The sequence below is a fragment of the Canis lupus genome, chromosome 15, assembly GCF_048164855.1.
Source record: "Canis lupus baileyi chromosome 15, mCanLup2.hap1, whole genome shotgun sequence".
NCBI lineage: Eukaryota > Metazoa > Chordata > Mammalia > Carnivora > Canidae > Canis > Canis lupus.
Genome location: NC_132852.1, coordinates 20998653 through 21018827, shown reverse-complemented (window position 1 = coordinate 21018827; position 20175 = coordinate 20998653). Strand labels below are relative to the sequence as shown.

At 40.4% G+C, this 20175-nt stretch overlaps 1 protein-coding gene and 1 long non-coding RNA gene across 9 annotated transcripts in view; one reads left to right on the top strand and one right to left on the bottom strand.

Annotated features, from left to right (window-relative positions):
• MTMR7 (myotubularin related protein 7) overlaps positions 1 to 20175 on the bottom strand; it is a 172363-nt gene that overhangs the window by 97553 nt on the left and 54635 nt on the right. The window contains exon 1 of one of the 8 annotated variants that reach the window (XM_072776174.1): positions 5230 to 5739. The exons of the other annotated variants lie outside the window; for them this stretch is intronic. Coding sequence (XP_072632275.1) covers positions 5230 to 5724 — 495 coding nt within the window. The 5' untranslated portion in view covers positions 5725 to 5739. Of the gene's footprint in view, positions 1 to 5229; positions 5740 to 20175 lie in introns of those variants that run through there. 8 annotated transcript variants of the gene reach the window in all.
• On the top strand, positions 5351 to 18671 carry LOC140604730 (uncharacterized). Its single transcript, XR_012007525.1, has 3 exons — positions 5351 to 5699; positions 6226 to 6270; positions 18248 to 18671. It is a non-coding gene; the product is annotated as an uncharacterized lncRNA (long non-coding RNA).

Sequence of the window (20175 nt, the reverse complement as noted above, 5' to 3'; positions counted from 1 at the left end):
AATGTAATCATAATTTCCTCAAAAAGTAACATAGAATCACTATATTACCAGTAGTTCCACTTCTAGGAATTAGAGAATTAAAATTTTATTTTCAGGGTGTAGGGGATTGGGTAAAATGAGTGAAGGGAAGAAGGAGATACTGGCCTCCAGTTATGCAACGAGAAACTCACGGGAATAAAAAGAGCATAAGGAATACAGTCAATGATGCGTAACAGTGATGAAATGGATCCAATGGAGCCACATTTGTGGTGAGCACAGCATATTGTATAAACTTGTCAAATCACTAAGTTGTATATCTGAAACTAAGGTAACATTGTAAGTTAATTATACAAAAACAAAACAAAACAAAACCCACCTTACTTTCACACACATTAAAAAAACAAGTATTGGAGCACTCATAGCAGTATCCATAATAATCAAAACGTGGGAACAGCCCAAATGTCCATCAGTTGATGAATGGATACACAACATGTGGTCTATCCATACAGTGGAATATTATTCTGCAGTAAAAGGGAATGAAGTCTATCATTACAGGGTATAACTTGGATGAACCTAGAAAAAATGATGCTGAATGAAAGAAGTCACAAGAGGTCACATCTCAGATTACTCCATTTATACAAAATGTCCAGAACAGGCAAATCTAACAGAGATAGAAAGTATATTAGTGGGACTACTAAGGGCACGGGGTTTCTTTTGGGGATGGAACATGAAAATGCTCTGAATTAGGTGATAGTTGCACAACACTGTTTAAGTGCACTAACACACACTGAACCATATACTTTGAAACGACTGAAATGGTGAATTTCATAGTATTTGGATTCTATCTTAGTAAAACTATGTATAATCACAAAATATATATCATTACATATATGTAACATATTGACATCTACAAGTACTAAACACTAAATCCATTAGAGGATTCACAATACTGTCCCTAGTCACGGGTACAACACACAAGGCCTGAATCACCAAAGCAAACAGTAATAACTGAAGAGCTGAGACCAAGAATTACTCACTCCTCCTATTATTTAATTTATTTACTGTATGCTTAATTGGTGCCAGGAAACATGTTAGGGGTGAACAAAGATATGATCCTCATCTTCACAGGGCTCCCAGTCTAGCAGGGAAGCTGGGCATTAAACAATCACTCAAAAGGCACCTGGGTGGTCGGTGGGTTAAGTGTGCCTTTGGCTCAGGTCATGATCTCAGGGTCCTGGGATCGAGTCCTACATCGGGCTCCCCGCTCAGTGGGGAGTCTGCTTCTCCCTCTCCCCCTCTCCCTCCCCCTTGCTTATGCTTGCTCTCTCAAATAAATAAAATCTTTAAGAAAAATAAACAATCACTCAAATAAATCTAAAACTTGTAACAAGGAGCATAAGGTGAAACATTGCATTTGGGGATACAATATAACAGGCAAGTATGACTTAGAGGAGGAATTAGATAATAATGTCTCTGAGGAAATTCCATCCAGTCTGTAACTAGAGAGATGAGTTTTAGCCACATGAAGAGTGAAAATAAGAGTATCCTCCAGATGGAACGGCAGTGCAAAAGTCCTGAGGTGGAAAAGAATTTACATTTGAGAAACCCACTAAGGCTAGTTGTGACCAGAGGATAGTGAATAAGAATGTGAAGAGGGCTCAGTCTACACAGGACCTTATGGACTACTCTGAGCATTCTCACTTTATATACTGGGTACAAAGGGAAGCCACCTGGGGCTCCTGGGTGGCTCAGGTGGTTAAGCTTCTGACTCCTGATTTTGGCTCAAGTCATGATCTCAGGGCGGTGAGAGGGAGTCCAGAGTCAGTTTCCACACTCAGCACAGAGTCTGCTTGAGATTCTCTTTCTTCCTCTCCCTCTGCCCCCCACCCAGCACTCATGCTGTTTCTCTCTAAAATAAATAAATCTTAAAAAAATAACCAAAAAACAAAAACAAACAGAAGCCACCCAGGAATTTCAGTGGGCAAGTAACATGATCACCTTGTGCCATAAAAGCATCACCAGACTCCCTCTGTAGACAAGCGGTTAGAGAAGAGTGAAGAGGACATTACCAGTTAGTAGGCTATTCCAGTAATGGCTCAGAGTGGGGGATGGGGTGGAAAGGGCAGACATTTTCAAGATCAGCTTTGCAGTTTGAGAGGTCATCACATATCTTATTTTACAATTAAAATTTACTGATGTGGGGAGAAAAAAAAAAAACTGTTCCAGAAAAATCAAAGTATAAAAAGTGAGATTACTTAGCCAGGATCCTAGTCCAGTACCAAACCAAATTCCGCAAAACACTTCAAGCTATATCCTGGAGTCCTGAAGCCTTTTCATAAAACTAAACCCAAATTATCCCTAAACTTCTTGCAGAATATTTTCTTACTAGCAAGCTTTCAAGTGGTAAAATCAATCAATCAATTAATCAATCAATCAATCAATCAATCCAGGCAGTGAAATAGAAACCCAAAAGTTCACTGTGATGAGTACAGGTAATGCTTGGTGTCCTCACTTTGACCCAGCTGCAAACTAGCTTGTCCTGGGAACATTTCTTTTTTTCTATAAAGGAACCATTCTGGGAGAGAAACACCCTGCTTAACATATGCTCTGTTAAAGGCTTCAGTTAAACACGCACACACAAAGAAATATGTGCAAAGTATTCCAGATTATTCATGTGCATCTGTCTCCTTAAACTACACTCCAGAGACTGAAGCAGAACACAGAGGCTGTGATGGATTTCATACAGCTTATAAAGAGTAAATGAATGACTTTCATTGTAGTAGGAAAGCAACTGTACATTATACACCCATACATGCATTTCTTTTCCTCTTAAAATCAAAACCTACTATCTACATGGTAAATATCACTTCAAACCCACAGTGGGTCAAAAGAACAAAATTTGTGAATGACCTTATATCCTTATAGCCCAAGACATGAATCATGAAAAATCTAAGGCAAACTACCTATTCCAGTTCCCCCAGAGCATACTGGAAGCAAATAATAAAGATGAATATAACCATCATTAATTATATACTTTGCAACACATACTCTGTAAGTAGTTCCCATGTTCTATTTTTCACTTATACTGTGAAAATTAGTTTTGCACTTAAAAGTGCAAAATGAAGAGATGCTGTTTAGCCTCAAGCAATCATTTCATCACTTCCATCTTTATCACTCACAAGGTTTCAGCTTCTCTGAGATTGTAATGATATCTTACAATATATCCTATTGACACAACTGCATGACAGCTCCCAGTCTTCCATGTTAAGACTCCACTTTTCTATAAGACTTCCCTCGCCCTCTATAGCTGAGTTCGTTCTCCATCCATCCACCCCTCTGGTCACTGTCTCTTGTATATGTCTCTGTCCAAACTTACAACTGCTCCTCCTTCTAAACAAGGACTTCCCTGATGCTTCATGCTCCCAGGACCTAATGGAGCCTCATACATGAAAGTTGTCAAAGGCTTGTGAAATGAAATGAATGAGTAAATGAATCTGATCTACCAAATCTCTGTATATAATTTTTCCACCTGTGTTATCCTAAATGTTAATGATCCTCCATCCAATGACATTTCAGATGATTCTCCATTTTTTCCATTTCCAGATAGAAAGGGATCTCTGATTTGAGGTACTACACTGTTTAGAGGGTGTTCACCAAAACCAATTATAAAAGAATATTGTTTGCTGCTCAGGGTTAAACACATGGCTTTGCTGTACAAAGTTTAGACATACATTAAACTTGCTGTACAAGTTTAGACATACATTAGAAAAAGCCTTTACCCCCCAAATTCATATTCTATAGTGACATGTCACTCTATCACTCTTGCTATTGACAATCACATCAGATATTTCTATAAAGGGCCCCCTTCACCACGACAAAGAAAATATGCCCTTGGCAAGGACGAAGGGAGTTCATGAGTTAAATTTGTCATCCCGGAATAAATAATTTAGCACCACTTAAATCCTGAAAGCTCTGAGCCACCTACCTTGTGGTTTATGGCGCGCTCTTCTATGTTTACAATTTCCCAATAGTAAAGCAACAGTTTAATTCCATAGTGCAAAATCAATACAATTTAAATTTACCATTGGAACTATCTAGCAAACTAAAAGATCTATTCTTCCACTGACATGAGATCATCATAAAGCTGCTTCTACAAAGAGGTACTTAGGAACCATTCTAGAATTTAGAGATGAATTCTTCTTACTGGATTTAAAAGCAATTCCCACCCCTCAGACCCGCATGAAATGGTTGGGATCCCTGGGGCCACCTAAATTGTGACCACACAGACCCACCTTTGACTTAACTCTATCAAGGGCCTAGATTTGGGACTGAGATCATCCTGGAAACACAAAGAGCTGTGGTGGTGGTAAAGAGAGATAGCCAACTTCCTTTTGAAATATACTCTTTCACCAGTTCAGGGTTTTAATCAGACAGGAATACTGACCATCGTTTTCACTCTAAATTACATGACTAGCGCAACTACGAGTGGGAAAGTTTGGTGCAGCCATCGACGATTCCAGTGTAATTTCTCTGGAAGGACCAGGGACCAGGCGTTTTTCGTTGAGGGCCCAAAGCTGGTGCTGTGTTCAAACACACCAGCGGACCAATCTGTAAGCTGCACCCTTCTCCTCAATGAAAGAAAACTGGTGGAAAAGGCAAGGAGACGCAAGGACTGACAATAACGTTCACCCCACGGCGAATATTGATCGTCCGCTCTGTGTAAGGTCCACTGACGATGGGGGAGCCGCAGGGGGAGCCGCAGGGGGAGCCGTGTGGGTCCGAACCCTTAGATTCAACAAGCTTCCAAGAGAGCCTTCAATCCACCTGCGCGTACTTTAACTCCTTTCCTTGCACCTGTCATCAATCGGGAAGGCTGGTTTCTCTTTCAGCTGCTCAGAGCAGCCAACAGAAAATTGGGGGGAGGGGAGGCGGCAGCAGCAGCAGTGTAGTGCCAGACTAGAAGGGGGCGTCTATCAGCAGATCAGCAGCCCTATTATTCAAGGGACAACTGGGTTCCCTCCCGCCCAGCCCCCTGCCCAGCGCGCGCTCTCAAGGACAAGAGGTTGGCTCCGCCAGCGCCAGAGCTAGGCCTGGAAGGAGATGCTCGAGCGCTGCGTCCTCCTCCTCCTCCTCGCTCGCTCGCTCGCGGTGCCGACTCGCCAGCGCCCGCGGGAAGCCGGGCCTCGGGCCGGCTCAGCATCCCTCCCGCAGCCCCCGCTGCCCCTCCTCGGCCCGCGCCCGGGCACCCACCTTGGGCGTGCGGATGTGCTCCATGGTGCGCCCGCTTCGCCGAGGTCCCGGCGGGCGCGGCCTCCCGCACCTGCGCGCTTCTGCCGCGCGGCGGGAGGGGCGCGGGGAGGGGGCTTCGCGCCCGGCAGCGGGCGGGCCACGGGCCTTGGCTCCGCCTCCAGGTGCGGCGGCGCCCGCGCGAGGCCGGCCTGCGGGTCCCGGCAGCGCCCCCGCCCCCCGCCCGCTGCAGGCCCGGCTGGCCTGGGGCGGCTGGCTCCTCTCGCAGGGGGGCCGCCGGCGTGACCCAGCGAGGCCCCTGTTCCCCCAGACACAATGGGGGCCTTGCGCGGGGTGTGGCCTCTTGGAGGAGCGCTGGGGAGCCCGCGCCGCCCGTGGATCCGCTCCCTCCAGCGCGTCCCAGGATAGGTGGGACTTCAGGCGGGTCGGACGGAAGGCTGCCACCTGCGCTCCGGACCAGGACGGCCTAGTGGGTATGTCCCTGCGATGCTGGAACATGCTGGAACATGCTGGAACGCGGGAGCAGCTCGCGCGTAGCGTTTGGGATAAGCAGCAGTGTTAAATCCTTAGGAGGTGTTCTGTGAAGTCGGGAATTTCACATCAACCTGCCACTTAACTGTTGGAAGAGCTGCTTTTCCCGTGGCACCGTGTTGGGTGCTCCTTTGGCGTCTCCACTTAGCTCTGACTGAACCGGAGTATCATTTCAACCTCCCAGTGCCCTGGGAGACCATTAGAACAAAAAAGATAAGTTGATGTTTGCATTTGGCAAAATTGACCCAGGGTATAACTTCTACCTTAATAAAGAACACCAGCAATAGAGTCAGGAGCGCTCTCAACTCATTCTGCTCAGTCTCCTCATTTGGAACGTGAAAGTCACCAGCCTAAATGATCTTAAAGGGCGCTTAACATCTCCAAATTCCCTAAGTGCTAAGAATCCTATATTCGTTTTGAGGTTTGCATTCTGAATGGGATAACAATCTTGGAATTATGTGATTTCAGGACTCTTCTATTCCTCTGCTGGTGGGCAAACCAACAGTTTACTCGGTAAGTAATTTTTGCATACAACTGACCTTCATATTAGTGCAGTTGTTTGTTTTTTAAGCACTCACAACACTAACTGGTGCGTGAAAAGACATAAATCTGAATGGTATAAATGGCCTAATTTGAAGAAAAAATTTCCAGATTAGTTCAGAAATACATCTTCCATTATCATAGCTATAAAACAGCATTAGGTTAAAACGAGTCAAAAATTATATTCAAATTATCAGGGTAAATCAGCAATAAAACAAGCTGTGTTAATTTATAATAAATTTATAAAATAATAGGGAAAGAAATCTCTATAAATAAACATTTTAGTTTGATCTAACAATTCTCTGAAGAACCCTCCCCCACTTGTCACTATTCAGATTACTAGATTATATACACTGTATTGACCTTTGATGGCCACTCTGTACTTTCTGGTAATTACCCTCCCTTGCATCCCCAAGTTTCACTGCTTCCCTGAGCCACCACTCAGTGGGGCAAAAGAGATTGAAGAAAGCAACAAGAGTTGGAGGGCAGTGACCTGAGGGAATGTAGAGTACATCATTGTAATGCAAACTGTGTTGACCCTAAGTAGGTCAAAAATGAGAAACTAGCTACTCCTTTACTTAAGAAACATGGACATTAATTGTATGGACCTGGATAGAGCTAGAAAGTATTATGTCAAATGAGATAAATCAGTCAGAGAAAGACAAATACTACATCATTTCACTCATATGTAGAATTAAAGAAACAAAACAAATGAGGAAAGGGAAGAAAAGAGAGAGACAAACCAAGAAAGAGACTCTTAACTATAGAGAACAAACGGAAGGTGACCAGAGGGGAGGTGGGAGGGAAGATAGGTGCGACAGGTGATGGGGATTAAGGGATGCACCTCTTGTGATGAGCACCAGTTATTGTATGGAAGTGTTGAATCACTATATTGTACACCTGAAACTAATATAACACTATGTTAGCTAATTGGAATTAAAATAAAAACTTAAACACTAACATTAATTAACTGATGGTCAGACACAAGCTACCTTGGCAGATACTGGGAGATTGAAGGGAGATTTAGAGGAGAAGGATACCAAGTTCCAAAATAGTGATGCAAATAACACCAACAAAAAGTAGACCAGCTATGAAGGTAGCAGAGCATGTGGAAATGCCAAAAGAAGCTTCCAGGAGATTGATTCACTTCCTGCAATTTCCATATTAATTATGTACAGGAAACAATGGGCAGACTCAGAATCATATACTTAGTCCTTAAAGTTCTATATTTGGTGTATCTAGAACAAACCATGGGAAATTTGGATGAATGCTGCATCTGTGAGTCTTCAAGAAGCAGAAATTCCCAGATGGCCCCAGAACCAAGAAGTGAGAAGGGGAGAAAAAAAACCTTAATCTTAAAACACTACATAATTCACAGATGGATGCACTCCTAGGTTTGCACTACATCAGCCTTTGCCCAATGGGTTGCAAAAATGGCTATTTTTCTCTAGTATTTATGAGTCCTTGATGGAAAATAAGTATATTTCAACAAAACTATTCTCATCATCAAGCAAAACATCAGATAGTAGGGTTATATCTAGTTACCTGCATATTCATCAAACTACTTCTTCCCTTGCCAAGGCACAACATAGTTGTACTGATTTTATCAGTACAGTACAGTATCAGTGGTTTTTTACCATGTAAAAATGGGAGATATGACTGTACACATCAATATTCTCCTATTCTTCATGGGCACACAGAAGACTATACATTTCAACTCTGTTACTGTTGGGTGGCACCGTGTGGCTATTTCTGTCCAGTTGGTTGTGAGAAGTGACGTGTACCATTTTGGAGCCAAAGATCTGCAAAACCTGGGTGAGGCCCTTCAGCTTCCTCTGCCCCCCCCTTTTTTTTAAGATTTATTTATTTTAGAGAGAGAGCATGAGAGAGCAAGCACTCATGAGTGGGGAGTGGGACAGAGGGGAAGAGAGAATCTCAAGCAGATTCCCTGCTGACCATGGAGCCCTATGTAGGACTGGATCCCAGGACCCTGAGACCTTGATCTGAGCTGAAATCAAGAGTTGGAAGCTTAACCGACTGAGCCTCCCAGGTGCCCCCTCTTCTTTGTCTTGATATTTGGAGATCAGTCTTAAGGTTATAGAGAAATAATGATGGTAAATTCACTCTACATATATGATGTGACTGATACTCAAAAAACTATTTAGCATTAGACTGAAATGAAGGAAGAAAGAAATAGACCGTTTGCCCCAGTCATTACTTGAAAAGCAGTTACTGAAGAGTCACAGCAGATTCTTTTGAATGAAAAGAACATGTTTTTGTGGTGGTGGTGGTGGTGGTGGTTGCATGAAGCCACTGAGATTTAATGGTTTAAATTTTGTACCTAGACTAGCCTATCCTGACTTTACAGAGAGAGTCACAGTAATATCCTATCTCCCCGTTCTGTGTTTCTGATATTTTTTAAGGGGGTTGCAAATGTCCTTAAAGAGCCCTAAGGACATATGTTATAGGCCAAGACTTAAAGTACTCTATTGTATATTACGAAACTTCTGGAGAACATCTTAAGAAATTTTTATCACGTAGATATTTCGATTGTAAATAATATTGCTATAGGACTTTTTAAACAAAACCTTGATGTTAACTTGGAACTTACCCAAAAATCTTGTGATCTTCATTGGCCTGAGGAGATTTGGATACTTATCAAATGCTTGCAAGACTTTTTTCCGGAATACTTACATTTCTCCTGAGGCAACTAAAAACTTCTGATTTGGCAGTGAAGACCAAAAAATGTTTCCTCAGGGGGTAGTATTACTAATGATTAGAAACTGTATACACTCCTCTTCAGCCCTATCAAACCTCAGTGGTCCATGTAATGTGTGGAGGAGGGCACATGTTTCTGAAAAGCACAGTCTCAGATAGACCTGTATTAGGTACTCAATATGATGGAAGCAGAAAACCTATATTTTTGCCTGGGGGGGGATAGGTTTTATAACATAGATTTTTATAGTCTCGATGATGCAAAATATCGATGCCTTCTCTGGCCTCGCCCTATGCCAGTTATAGAGAGTAAGCACTCCATGGATTACAGGCAGCTCTGCCCTTTCTCTAGGAACCAAAAAAGAAACTCTAGAGCAGCATAAAAACAGCACTTACTCTGTGAACAGGAAAGGTTTTAAAATAGTCTCTTAAATTTTGTTCTCCTTCCAAGAAGGCACATTGCTAAAGTCCAAGTATTGTCCTCAGACCACTTATTACTGTGTATTGCCTTTCCACTGCCATCCCTTCAGCTGTCGCTTCAATGCAAATTATTCCCCTATCAATATTTTTAGTTCTCAGTTCTCTCTCTGCCACATGTATTATGTTCCTTCCACCTGCTGAGAGCTTCTACCCAGAGGTTTCACCAGTGCCACAAAGTGGGTAGGGTTGAAAACATGGGCGCTGGGGGCAGACAGGTCCCTTTTCTTATCACAACTCTGGTGTGTGTCAGCTGTGTGACCATAAACCAGTTTTCTAACCATCCTGGGCCTTAGGGTTCTCAGCTATAAGATGGGCATAATGATAAAACATGTATTATTTTGTTTCTCAAGCTGAGGACTAGATCTCTCTCTATATGGATGTTTATTGTATTTACTATATTTTTATTGCCTTAAGTACTTCAAAATTATAAAAAATAATAATAGCAAAAAAAAGAAAGGAGATAATCACACCTCCTTCCTAGGGTAGATGTGACAATTCAGTAAGATTGAGCATTTAACATATTCTGTGACAGATACTTTTTGAATGTTCACCTTGTGCCAAGGACTGGAGATAAAATGGGAACCAAAGCAGTGGTAGCCCCTGCCCTCAGGAAGCTTCAGTCCCATGATACCAGCTATTTTATGACCTACCTAATCCTAGATCTTCCACCTGACCTCATTATTTCTCGTGTTGATCCCAATCACTCAAGCTCGAAAGCTTGGAGTTAATTAGTTATATTTGGCTTATGCGTCTTGATGGCTCCCATGTTCAGACACATGTACATTCCCTCCTCCTTCAGCTGATCCCTTCACATTCCTTCACATTCCTTTCGCATTTCATTTCTCTAGTTCAGGTCCCCACTGCTTCATCCTGGCTAGAATAGTAGCTTCTGCTACCAGATTCATCACTGTAAAAAGCCACTTCGCTCCTGGCCCTCTCCAGCTGACAAACCTTCAAGTGGTTTGCGACAGCCTTCTGAATGAAGTACCATTTCCTTACTCTGTCATTTCAGGCCTGACCACATCCTGCCCTTCTCTTGTACAAACTCAGCAAAGTGAGTCACTGGCATTTAGTAGGTGCTCCAGAAATATTTTTTTGAATGTATCAATGAGTCACTCAATCACCTCCTTTATCTTGTATCGGCTTATCTTTGTGTCTTTGCGCATACTGTTCCTGTCTGCCAAATTCTTTGAGGTTTCAAAATTCACTTCAGTATTCCCTCCAGATGCAGTTCTTCCAAAATAGCTCTTGTCTTGTCCTTCCAATAAGCAGAGATTAACATAAGCAGTTTGTTTTCATCTGGAAGTGCACTTCTATGCGTCTCTGTCACAACTTGTCCACAGGGGACCTCAATCACTCCACTATCCCAGGAATACCCTGCTGGCCCACTACACTGGCAACATCATGCTGATTAGATCTGATAAGCAAAAGGTAGCATGTGCTCTAGATGCCCAAGCAAGGCACTCATGTCAAAGGGTCGGTGATACGATCTAGGAAAATTCAGGGGCCTGCCATCACAGTGAAGTTTCTGGAGATATGCTATAGTCTGGGACATAGCTTTCACTTCCCAGAAGTTGAAATAGCTTCTCCAGTCTGAAAGGCATGTCACTTCTCTTTGCACCCCTACCACTTCTTGCTCTAACCCATTGAGCTACCAGCTCTGAGTGGGATCTGGAGCAAGAAAAGGCTCTCCAGCTGGTTTGGGTTGTAGTGAAAACACACCTACCACAGTGGCCTTTTGACCCCAGCAGATCCAAATATGCTCAAGGAATCTGCAGTGGCAGATAGAGATGTGGTATGGAGCCTCTGGCAAGCTGCAGCTAAGGAATCACACATGGTTCCCAGCATGGCCCACCACCAGGCCCACCGTGCCTTTATGCTAATTTTTTAAAGTTTTCGTTTATTTTTGATTTTGGAAAAATACACATAACTCAAAATTTACAATCTTAACAGTTTTTCGATGTATGGTTTAGCGGTGTTAAGTACATTCACATTGCTATACAATCATCACTGCTATCCATTTCTCAAACTCTTTTTCTGTGAAACTAAAACTCTGTACCCATAAAACAGTAACTTCCTATCTCCCACCTACTCCTACAAAGGATGGAGGGGGGAGGGCACTTGTTCTGATGTGCAGAGCTCTATGTTATTTTTTTCTGGGAACTTCACGTGCCTTGAAGGACAGCTGTCTAGGTGTACAGATCAATGGCAGTTTAAGGCAGGTGACCCCCAATTTGTTCAAATGTCAGGAACTTGGAAGGAAAAGGATTGGAGATTGGCAATGAGAACTAAGGAAAATATTTATGGACTGATGTCTAAGGATGAGCCCAGAGTATGAAAATATTACTGTCCTATATAAATACTATAGGACATCTGATTCAGTGACACGGTGACATTCTCAATAATTATATGCACAATATGGTCCATTTTATTATTGTCAGTCAGTCAAGACTTTCCCAGCCTTGGCAGAGCCTACTTTTTGGACTCATGCGTGAGTGACATTAGTGGTAGGGAAAAAGGTTGTATATGAACTCAGCAATGTGCCTTCCCTCACTGAGTCTGATTTGAGTACCACAGCCGAGACTGATGCTGAGCCCCTACCTTCCCCCTATTCTATACAACACCATCCCTGGTGAAACAGCCAGCCACCTGTGGTAGGTTGATTATACTGAACCCCTTCCACTATGGAAAGAGTAGATATTCTCTCTCAATAGAATAAACACTTACTTTAAATATGAATTTTCTTTCTTCCCCACAATAACCTCTGTCAGCACTTCACTATTGGACTTCATGCTTCTTCACTCTCAGAGTCTCCCACAAAATATATCTGCACCCAAAAAAAAGTGCTACACAAAAATAAGAAGTGGGCAGATGTCCACAGGATTCATTGGTCTTGCCATACATGCATTCATCAGAAACTATTGGCCTCATATACTAATGGAATGACCTATTAAAGACTCTGTTATGACTCCAGCTAAGAGACAAACACTTTCAAAGAGTGGGGTGATGTCCTACAAGATGGAGTGTATGCTCTGAATGAGTTTTCAATATTCTCATCCATTTCCTATAGGTAGAATATAGGAATCCAAGGAGCCAGGGGTGGAAATGGGAATAGTACCTCTTACTATGAAACCTGTTGAAACACTGACTATTTTTTGCTCCCTATGATTTTGGACTTTTTGGTTTAGAGGTTGTAAAAACCAAGGTAGTTTTTGCTTCTACTGGGGGCCACAACAATGGTTTTGTTGAATTGGAAATTGAGATTGGCATTAAACTAAAAGCATACCAAAGAAGCGATATGTGATTAGCCATGGAGATTGACCCTAACTAATTATGCAGAGGGAAATGGGGTTGCTGCTCTCCAGTAGAGGCACTGATGGGGTACGCCTGGAACTCAGGGCATCTCTAGAATACTTCCTAGGTGGTACTGCCTTGTCCAGGGGTAACAGCACCAGAAGATGCAGCAACCCTATTCAGGAAAGATACACAAGGGCCCAGATCATCCAGGAATTAACTGGCATCAAGACCCCAACCAGTTTTACCTGTAGTCTGGGGACAGCTTTTCATTTTTATCCCATTTTCCATTGTGCATTCAGTTGGGTGTATTTGTAGGGTAGGTTGGTACTCAGCCTGCATCACAGGCTTCCCTAATTCTTCAGAAATTAGCAAATATCTGTCCAAAGTTCAAGTTTCTGTAAATTCAGGAAGCTCTAAAGCTCCTGTGGAAAGAATCATATTCCAGTGAACCCTTATGGGACGGGACTTGCCTCACGTAACAATCTGGAAGTATTTGGGCCCCAGTTCCAGTCCAGCCAGTATTCCTGGTCACATTTTGATTAGTAAACCATTAGAAACCACAAATATCAAAAATCAATAGAATTATTAAATGTTATGTGGCCATATATAAAATGCTGCATGAGCTTTAAAATTTTTCAAAAAATACTTAATGACAGGAAAAACATTTCTGGCAAATTTTTAAGCCCAATAGCCAGATACAAAACTATATACAGTCTGATCTGAGTTGGGTTTCAAAATCCATGTGTGCATGGGTATATATGTGTGAAAGTAAAGAGAAATAAAATGGAAGAAAGAAACATATGGCAATCACATCTGGGTAGTGGGTTTGTGGGTGGTTTTAATGTTTAAAAAATATTTTATAAAACTGGTGCAGCTACTCTGGAGAACAGTTTAGAGGTTCCTCAAGAAGTTACAAATAGAACTACCATATAATTCAGCAATTATACTGCTAGATATTTACCCAAAGGCTACAAAAGTACAGATTCAAAGAGATACACCCACACCGATGTTTATAGCAGCATTATCAACAATAGTCAAACTATGGAGAGAGCCCACATGTCTATCAGCTTATTAATAGATAAAGAAAAGGTAATATATATGTATATAAGATGGAATATTACTCAGCCATCAAAAAATTGAAATCTTGCTATTTGCAGTAACATGATTGGAGCTAAGGAATATAATGCTAAGGAAAATAAGTCAATTAGAGAAAGACAAATACCATATGATCTAACTCATGGGGAATTTAAGAAAGAAAACAGGTGAACATATGGGGAAGGGAAAAAGAAAAAAAGGAGAGAGGGAAACAAGCCATAAGAGACTCACTCAATGATAGAGAACAAAATGAGGGATGATGGAGGAGGAGGGTCGGAGGGGATGGGCTAAATGAGGGATGGGGATTAAGGTCACTTGCTGTGATGAGCACTGGGTGTTGTATGTAAGTGATGAATCACTGAATTCTACTCCAGAAACCAATATTGCACTGTATACTAACTAAAATTTATATTAAAATATTTTATAAATATTCACAGTTCATATTTTAATAATTGTAAAGATTGTAATCATATTTTTAAAATATGATTTTTAAAGGCCATTTCAATTCAAAACTAGTCATAATCAGTAATCATGACATAATATCATAACTTAAAGCGGATATGTTTGTGGAGAATAAACTTTATTTTGTTTTTTTAAAGCATAACTTAAGTTGGATCCTGAAGAGTTGAGAGACCTTCTAAGTATATACTTCCTAAAATTTCAATTCAAAAATAATCTTTCTGAGAAGTAATCCTTTTTTAAGGATAAAAGCAGGCTTATTCTCCATGAGGAAATAATCAAAACAAATATCCCAAATGTAAAACAATAGCTGGAAAAAGAAAAAAGGAGGGTGCTCCCCATTGAGTTGTCAGGATCTTGGCAGTGCTATTTTTACAACCAAAAAAAATTTTTCTATGAAGTACAGTCAAGTTTGTAGGAATGTTCTGTGGAGCTTTAAAGCCAATGTTCTGTAAAAATTACTTACTTGATCTTGTAGTAAAAATCTGAAATGCATCTTTGATGTTTAGGTCACAGGATTAATATAATTAGTAAACCTACCTTAATCTGCCTCATCTTTTTATTTAGATACAGACACTAAATATTAGCAAAGTGTGTATGAACGTGGAACTCATAGACAGGCCAACTCAAGATTTTTAATAAACAAATGTAAGAGTTATTCTTGGGTTGCATTACAGTTTCTTGTGGAGATAATGAGTAATTTTGAATGATGGCTCTGCAAGAAAATTCTTCTCTTCTTTGGCAGAGAGAATATTTTTGTAAACAAAAGCAATGAACAAGATTTGTTCAGAATGGTGAACTAACAAGGATTTGATCTGGACCTAACTTGTTGAGAACCACCTATGTTCACATTTAGATCTGGCAGTCAGTATTGACAGTCTTGCCACTGCACAAAACAGCTTGAACATAGCACAGAATAGGAATCCCATTATTTTCAAGTAGAACAGATGCAGTTTATTTTCAGTGTTTTGTCCCTGGTCATTTTACCATTTTGCAGAGAGTCTCCTTGGATAATCATCAGTTGATGAATGAATTCTAGTCCAGAAGCCGTGTTATAAGTAGGTTGCTTAGTGCTCAGTCTTCACAAATAATGACTAAATTTCTGGGCCATTCCTCAGAAGTGATGCAAACAATGGTACTAATTATGCTGCTACTTAAAACTGTATTGAACTTTTATTTATAACATTATGTCTACATCACAATGCATAGGGACTGGCTTGAGCATGCATTTTAGAAACAGTCCTCCTCCTCCCCTTGGAAGCAGAAGAGGGCATTTCCACAAGCCCAAGAGTAGTAGTGGCTGGCAGCCTTCAGTGAAAGAGGTGCCAGCAGAGATGACTTCTCTTGAGGACCAATATCTCAACTCTGTCTCATTTAGCTTGCTAGGTTAAAGAATAGCTGGAGATTCCATGGTCTTGCAGACTATGAAATAATATTCTACCAAGATATGAGGTTATATATATATAACTATGTGACTATTTTTGCAGTCCTATTTAGAATATCTCAACTACAATAACGTCTCAATAAAAGATCTATTTCATAGCCTGCCCTGATTTTTATGGTAATATTTATTAGCAATTGTACATTCATTTTGGTCTTGGGAATGACAAAATTTGTAGGGGGAAAATTTGAATAGAGATGGTTCTATTAATTTTTTTAATTGAGAAAAATGGATCTTAATTTATTTTAACTGACAATATTCTGGTCCAGCTTTGAAAGCATCGTTTAAACTGTAAAAGTTTTGAATTAAAGAACACAAGAAAAAAAAAAAGAACACAAGAGAGGAGAGAGGGATAGAAGTGGCTCAGCAGTCACTCTCCATGACCTTATCTTTAGTGACCCACCTTTGTGTGTACGCAATCCCTGAAAACCAAAGCAGGACAATAGACTCACAACAGACTAAAAATAGAGCTTTCATTCCTAGAAAGTGTAAAAATATTACAAACTGGGACACCTGAGTGGCTAGTCAGTTCAGCATCCAACTCTTGGTTTTGACTTAGGTCATGATTTCCAGGTGGTAAGATTGAATCCCGCATGGGGTTCTGTGCTGTATGGGGAGTCTGCTTGAAATTCTCTCTCTCTCCCTCTCAAATAAATAAATAAATCTTTTTAAAAAACACTGCAAAACTCCCAATAGTGATAGAAATTGGTATTATTTGTCTCTTTGCAGGATACATAATGCATACCCTAAACATCAAAATATAGGGCGAATACATAGAGACAAAAAAATACTTTTTTTAAAAAGATTATTTATTTGTTTGAAAGAAAGACTGAGACAGCAGAGCAAGAGAGAGAGAGCATGAGCTGGGGTGAGTGGCAGAGGGAGAGGAAGAAGCAGGTTCCCCACTGAGCAGGGAGCCCAACATGGGGTTCAATCCCAGGACCCTGAGATCATGACCCAAGCTGAAGGCAGACACTTAACTGACTGAACAACCCAGGTGCCCCCAAAAATACTTTTCTGAAATAATTTTGTATCTCAATTCACTTAGGTTACTTGAGGTGGCCTTGTCATGAAACGAAGCAATTTGTTTTAATCTTTTTTTTTAAGATTTTATTTATTTATTTATTTATTTATTTATTTATTTATTTATTTATTTATTTATTTATTCATGAGAGGCAGAGAGAGAGGCAGAGACACAGGCAGAAGGAGAAGCAGACTCCATGCAGGGAGCCTGATGTGGGACTTGATCCTGGGACTCCAGGATCATGCCCCAAGCCGAAGGCAGGCACCAAACTACTGAGCCACCCAGGGATCCCCAGCAATTTGTTTTAATCTTAGGAGGAGAAGCTGACTAGGAAACAAGCTGCCTAGGATCCAGCAGGAAATGTGACAGTGTTCACTGGCTATGTTAAAATATTTATTGAGTGAAGATTGGACATCTGAAGCCTTTGTGCTTCAGCAGAGGGAGCTGCTACAAGCCATATCATTCACTCACAGGGACTCTGGGAAAGTCCCTGAGCCTCAGATCTCTGGAGTGTTTTCATTATTAATCCCCAATCCTTAATCTTAAAGATTTTTCCATTGCTACCTTAGTACACTTCAGCTATAAGTCTCAAACTTCAATAATGTATTTCTAGCATTGTGTGCATTTAAAAAAATGTTCCCTCATAATTTAATACATACTTGACAGACTTAGTTCAAATATACTTGCTTATAACTAAAGCTAAATGCCTGATCATGGCTATTTACATCTGCTATAATCATTATGACACTAGTATCCCTTTCCTATTACTAATTATTTAAAATAATGACAAAATGCAATAAAACAGTCCAAGTAGTTTTATGCAAAAAAAAAGAAAGAAAGAAAGAAAGAAAGAGAGAGAGAGAGAGAGAGAGAGAGAGAAAAGAAAGAAAGAAAGAAAGAAAGAAAGAAAGAAAGAAAGAAAGAAAGAAAAGAAAGCAGCTTAATGTAAAGTAGTATGTTGACTGGCCAGTACATCACCATGAGACACCTCTGAATGTATATTCATCAGCTGATAAGAAGTGCAGAGTCTGCAAATTGAGGTCATCATTATGGAAGACATAAAGTACAGACTGTTTTAAAGTCATGTAGGTTATTTATAAGTCAAGGTGTTACCTTTATTCTTTTACCTCATCCTTCAAGCAACACTTTTTCTGAAAAAAATTAATATCAATTAGAATACTATGGAGAATGAAAACTCTTTCCATATAAATTTATCTCTGTTAATAGAAAGTATAAAAATACGTACATACATACACACACACACACACACACACACACACACAGTATTCATTGCACCAAGAAGGGTTATTTCCTACAAATCAGATTGTAGCGAAGTGTATACATGGTATTGCCAAGATGAATACTTTCCTCAAATTATTTCTCCCAAGACGTAATGAGAGATACTACCAAGCAAAATTACTTATTTTAATCTTTTTCAGCTTAAAAGAAAACCAAAGAACCTTCATTTATCATTGGAAACTCTAAACCAAAGCTCACAGTGAGTGCCTTGTGTTAATTATTTTGCTTAATTTAGATTTGCTTTATTTCACTGTGTTAAGAAAATGCTGCATTTCTCAATGGTATTTTGGGTGGCACAATTAAATGGGACCATTAATTCAGAGTGCAAAACTGACCCACAAATTGCAGAATATTTATTGTCCTTGATCTCTGGACACTAAATGCTAGTGGAACCCTCCCCCACTTCCCCCACCCAGTCATTGTGACAAGTAAAATAGTCTTTCCCTCAAAGCATCCACAAATGCCCCCTAATTCCAAAGACCCACCCAGGTTAGGAACCACAGTTGAGACTATACACTTAACTTTTACAAATGTCAGCTAAAGTAGAAGGGGAAAAACATGGAACTGGTGATAGATGAAGTAGACAGTAATAAGATTAATAACTACTAATTAATGGATCCTTTCTATATGCCAGAGCTTATAACAGAACTGTAAGGAGAGGAAGAAACAAAACTTAAACAACCAATCCCAGTCACAGAGGTGTCAAGGTGATACCAGAATTTGAATTCATGATTATCTTACTCCTTATCTTATGCTCTTGTTCATCAAACTAGCTAGCTTACTGTTTTAAGTTAATTAAGTCAACTGACCTTCAGACAGCTCTATGAGTTTGACCAAAAGCCAGATTTTGTGCAGTTAATACATTCATTTATACGTCTACATAGTATGCCTTCAGCAGAGCTCAGCCTGAGCCATAGACTGGTTTTTAATAATTACGTAGAGTTCATACAGTTTGTAGATAGATATAGATGACAATACCTGTAAGAATTCTTATGAAATCCTCAAAATTTGTATTGAGACTAGTTGAATTCACAGTCTATAAAATAACGAGAGTATAACCAAGAAGTCTCTGGGTCTTTCTAGCCTGTGGATTTGTCTATCACTGGCTCATCGTCTCCACTTGCTCAGACAGAAATTCCTGTTTCCAGAAATGTTCCCCTCAGGCATGGGAAGGCATTCCTAGAAGCTGCTCAGATATGCCCAGGAATACCTGTTCTCCACAAGCTGGTCTCTAGCCTCTGTCATGAAAGCCCCAGCTGGGTGTACCTCATCCATTGCTGCTGAAGCCTTCAAGGAGGGGGCTAACATCTCTGCCAAGAGAGTTATTTCCTGGCACTTCCAGGCTGACCATTTTGACAGCTTAGAACCATACTGAATTTCCCACAGAGGTAGGGAGGATGTTTTTCTTCCCACCTCTGGGTCACATTTTCCTGAACCACAAAGTGGCTCTGCTTGAGCCCAGAGTCTACAGAATTTCTCATGAAGCTCCTTTAGTTTTGAGCTCACCCATCTTTACACTGGTGCTCAAATTAAACGGAGCAAATACTATTATGTCAGTTATGCTTTCCATTGTCCTTGTCTCTAAAGAAGAAAAACACTAAACCTCCTAATTTGGTATCTAATATAATATGCCAACTTAACTAGGCTAAGGTGCCCAGTTGTTGAGTCAAAAACCAGACTGTGAAGGTATTTTTTGTGAAGATATTTTTTAGATGTTATTAACATTTAAATCAGCAGACTTTGATTAAAACAGATTATTCTCCATAATGTGGGTGGACCTCATCCAATCAGTTGAAGGCCTTAGGAAAAAGGCTGGGATCCCCAAAAAGGAAAGAATTCTGCCTCCAAACTTCCTTTGGAATTAAGAATGCAACGTCAACTCCTGTGTGAATTTATAGCTTACTGGCCAGCTCTGCATATTTTAGCCTTGCCAGCCCTGGTAATCACATGAGCCAATTTCTTAGAATAAATCTATCTATATCTAGGCCTAAATATAAAGAGTATATAGGTATAGATATAGATTTATAGATATAGGATATATAGAGAATAATAGAATTATAGAATGTGT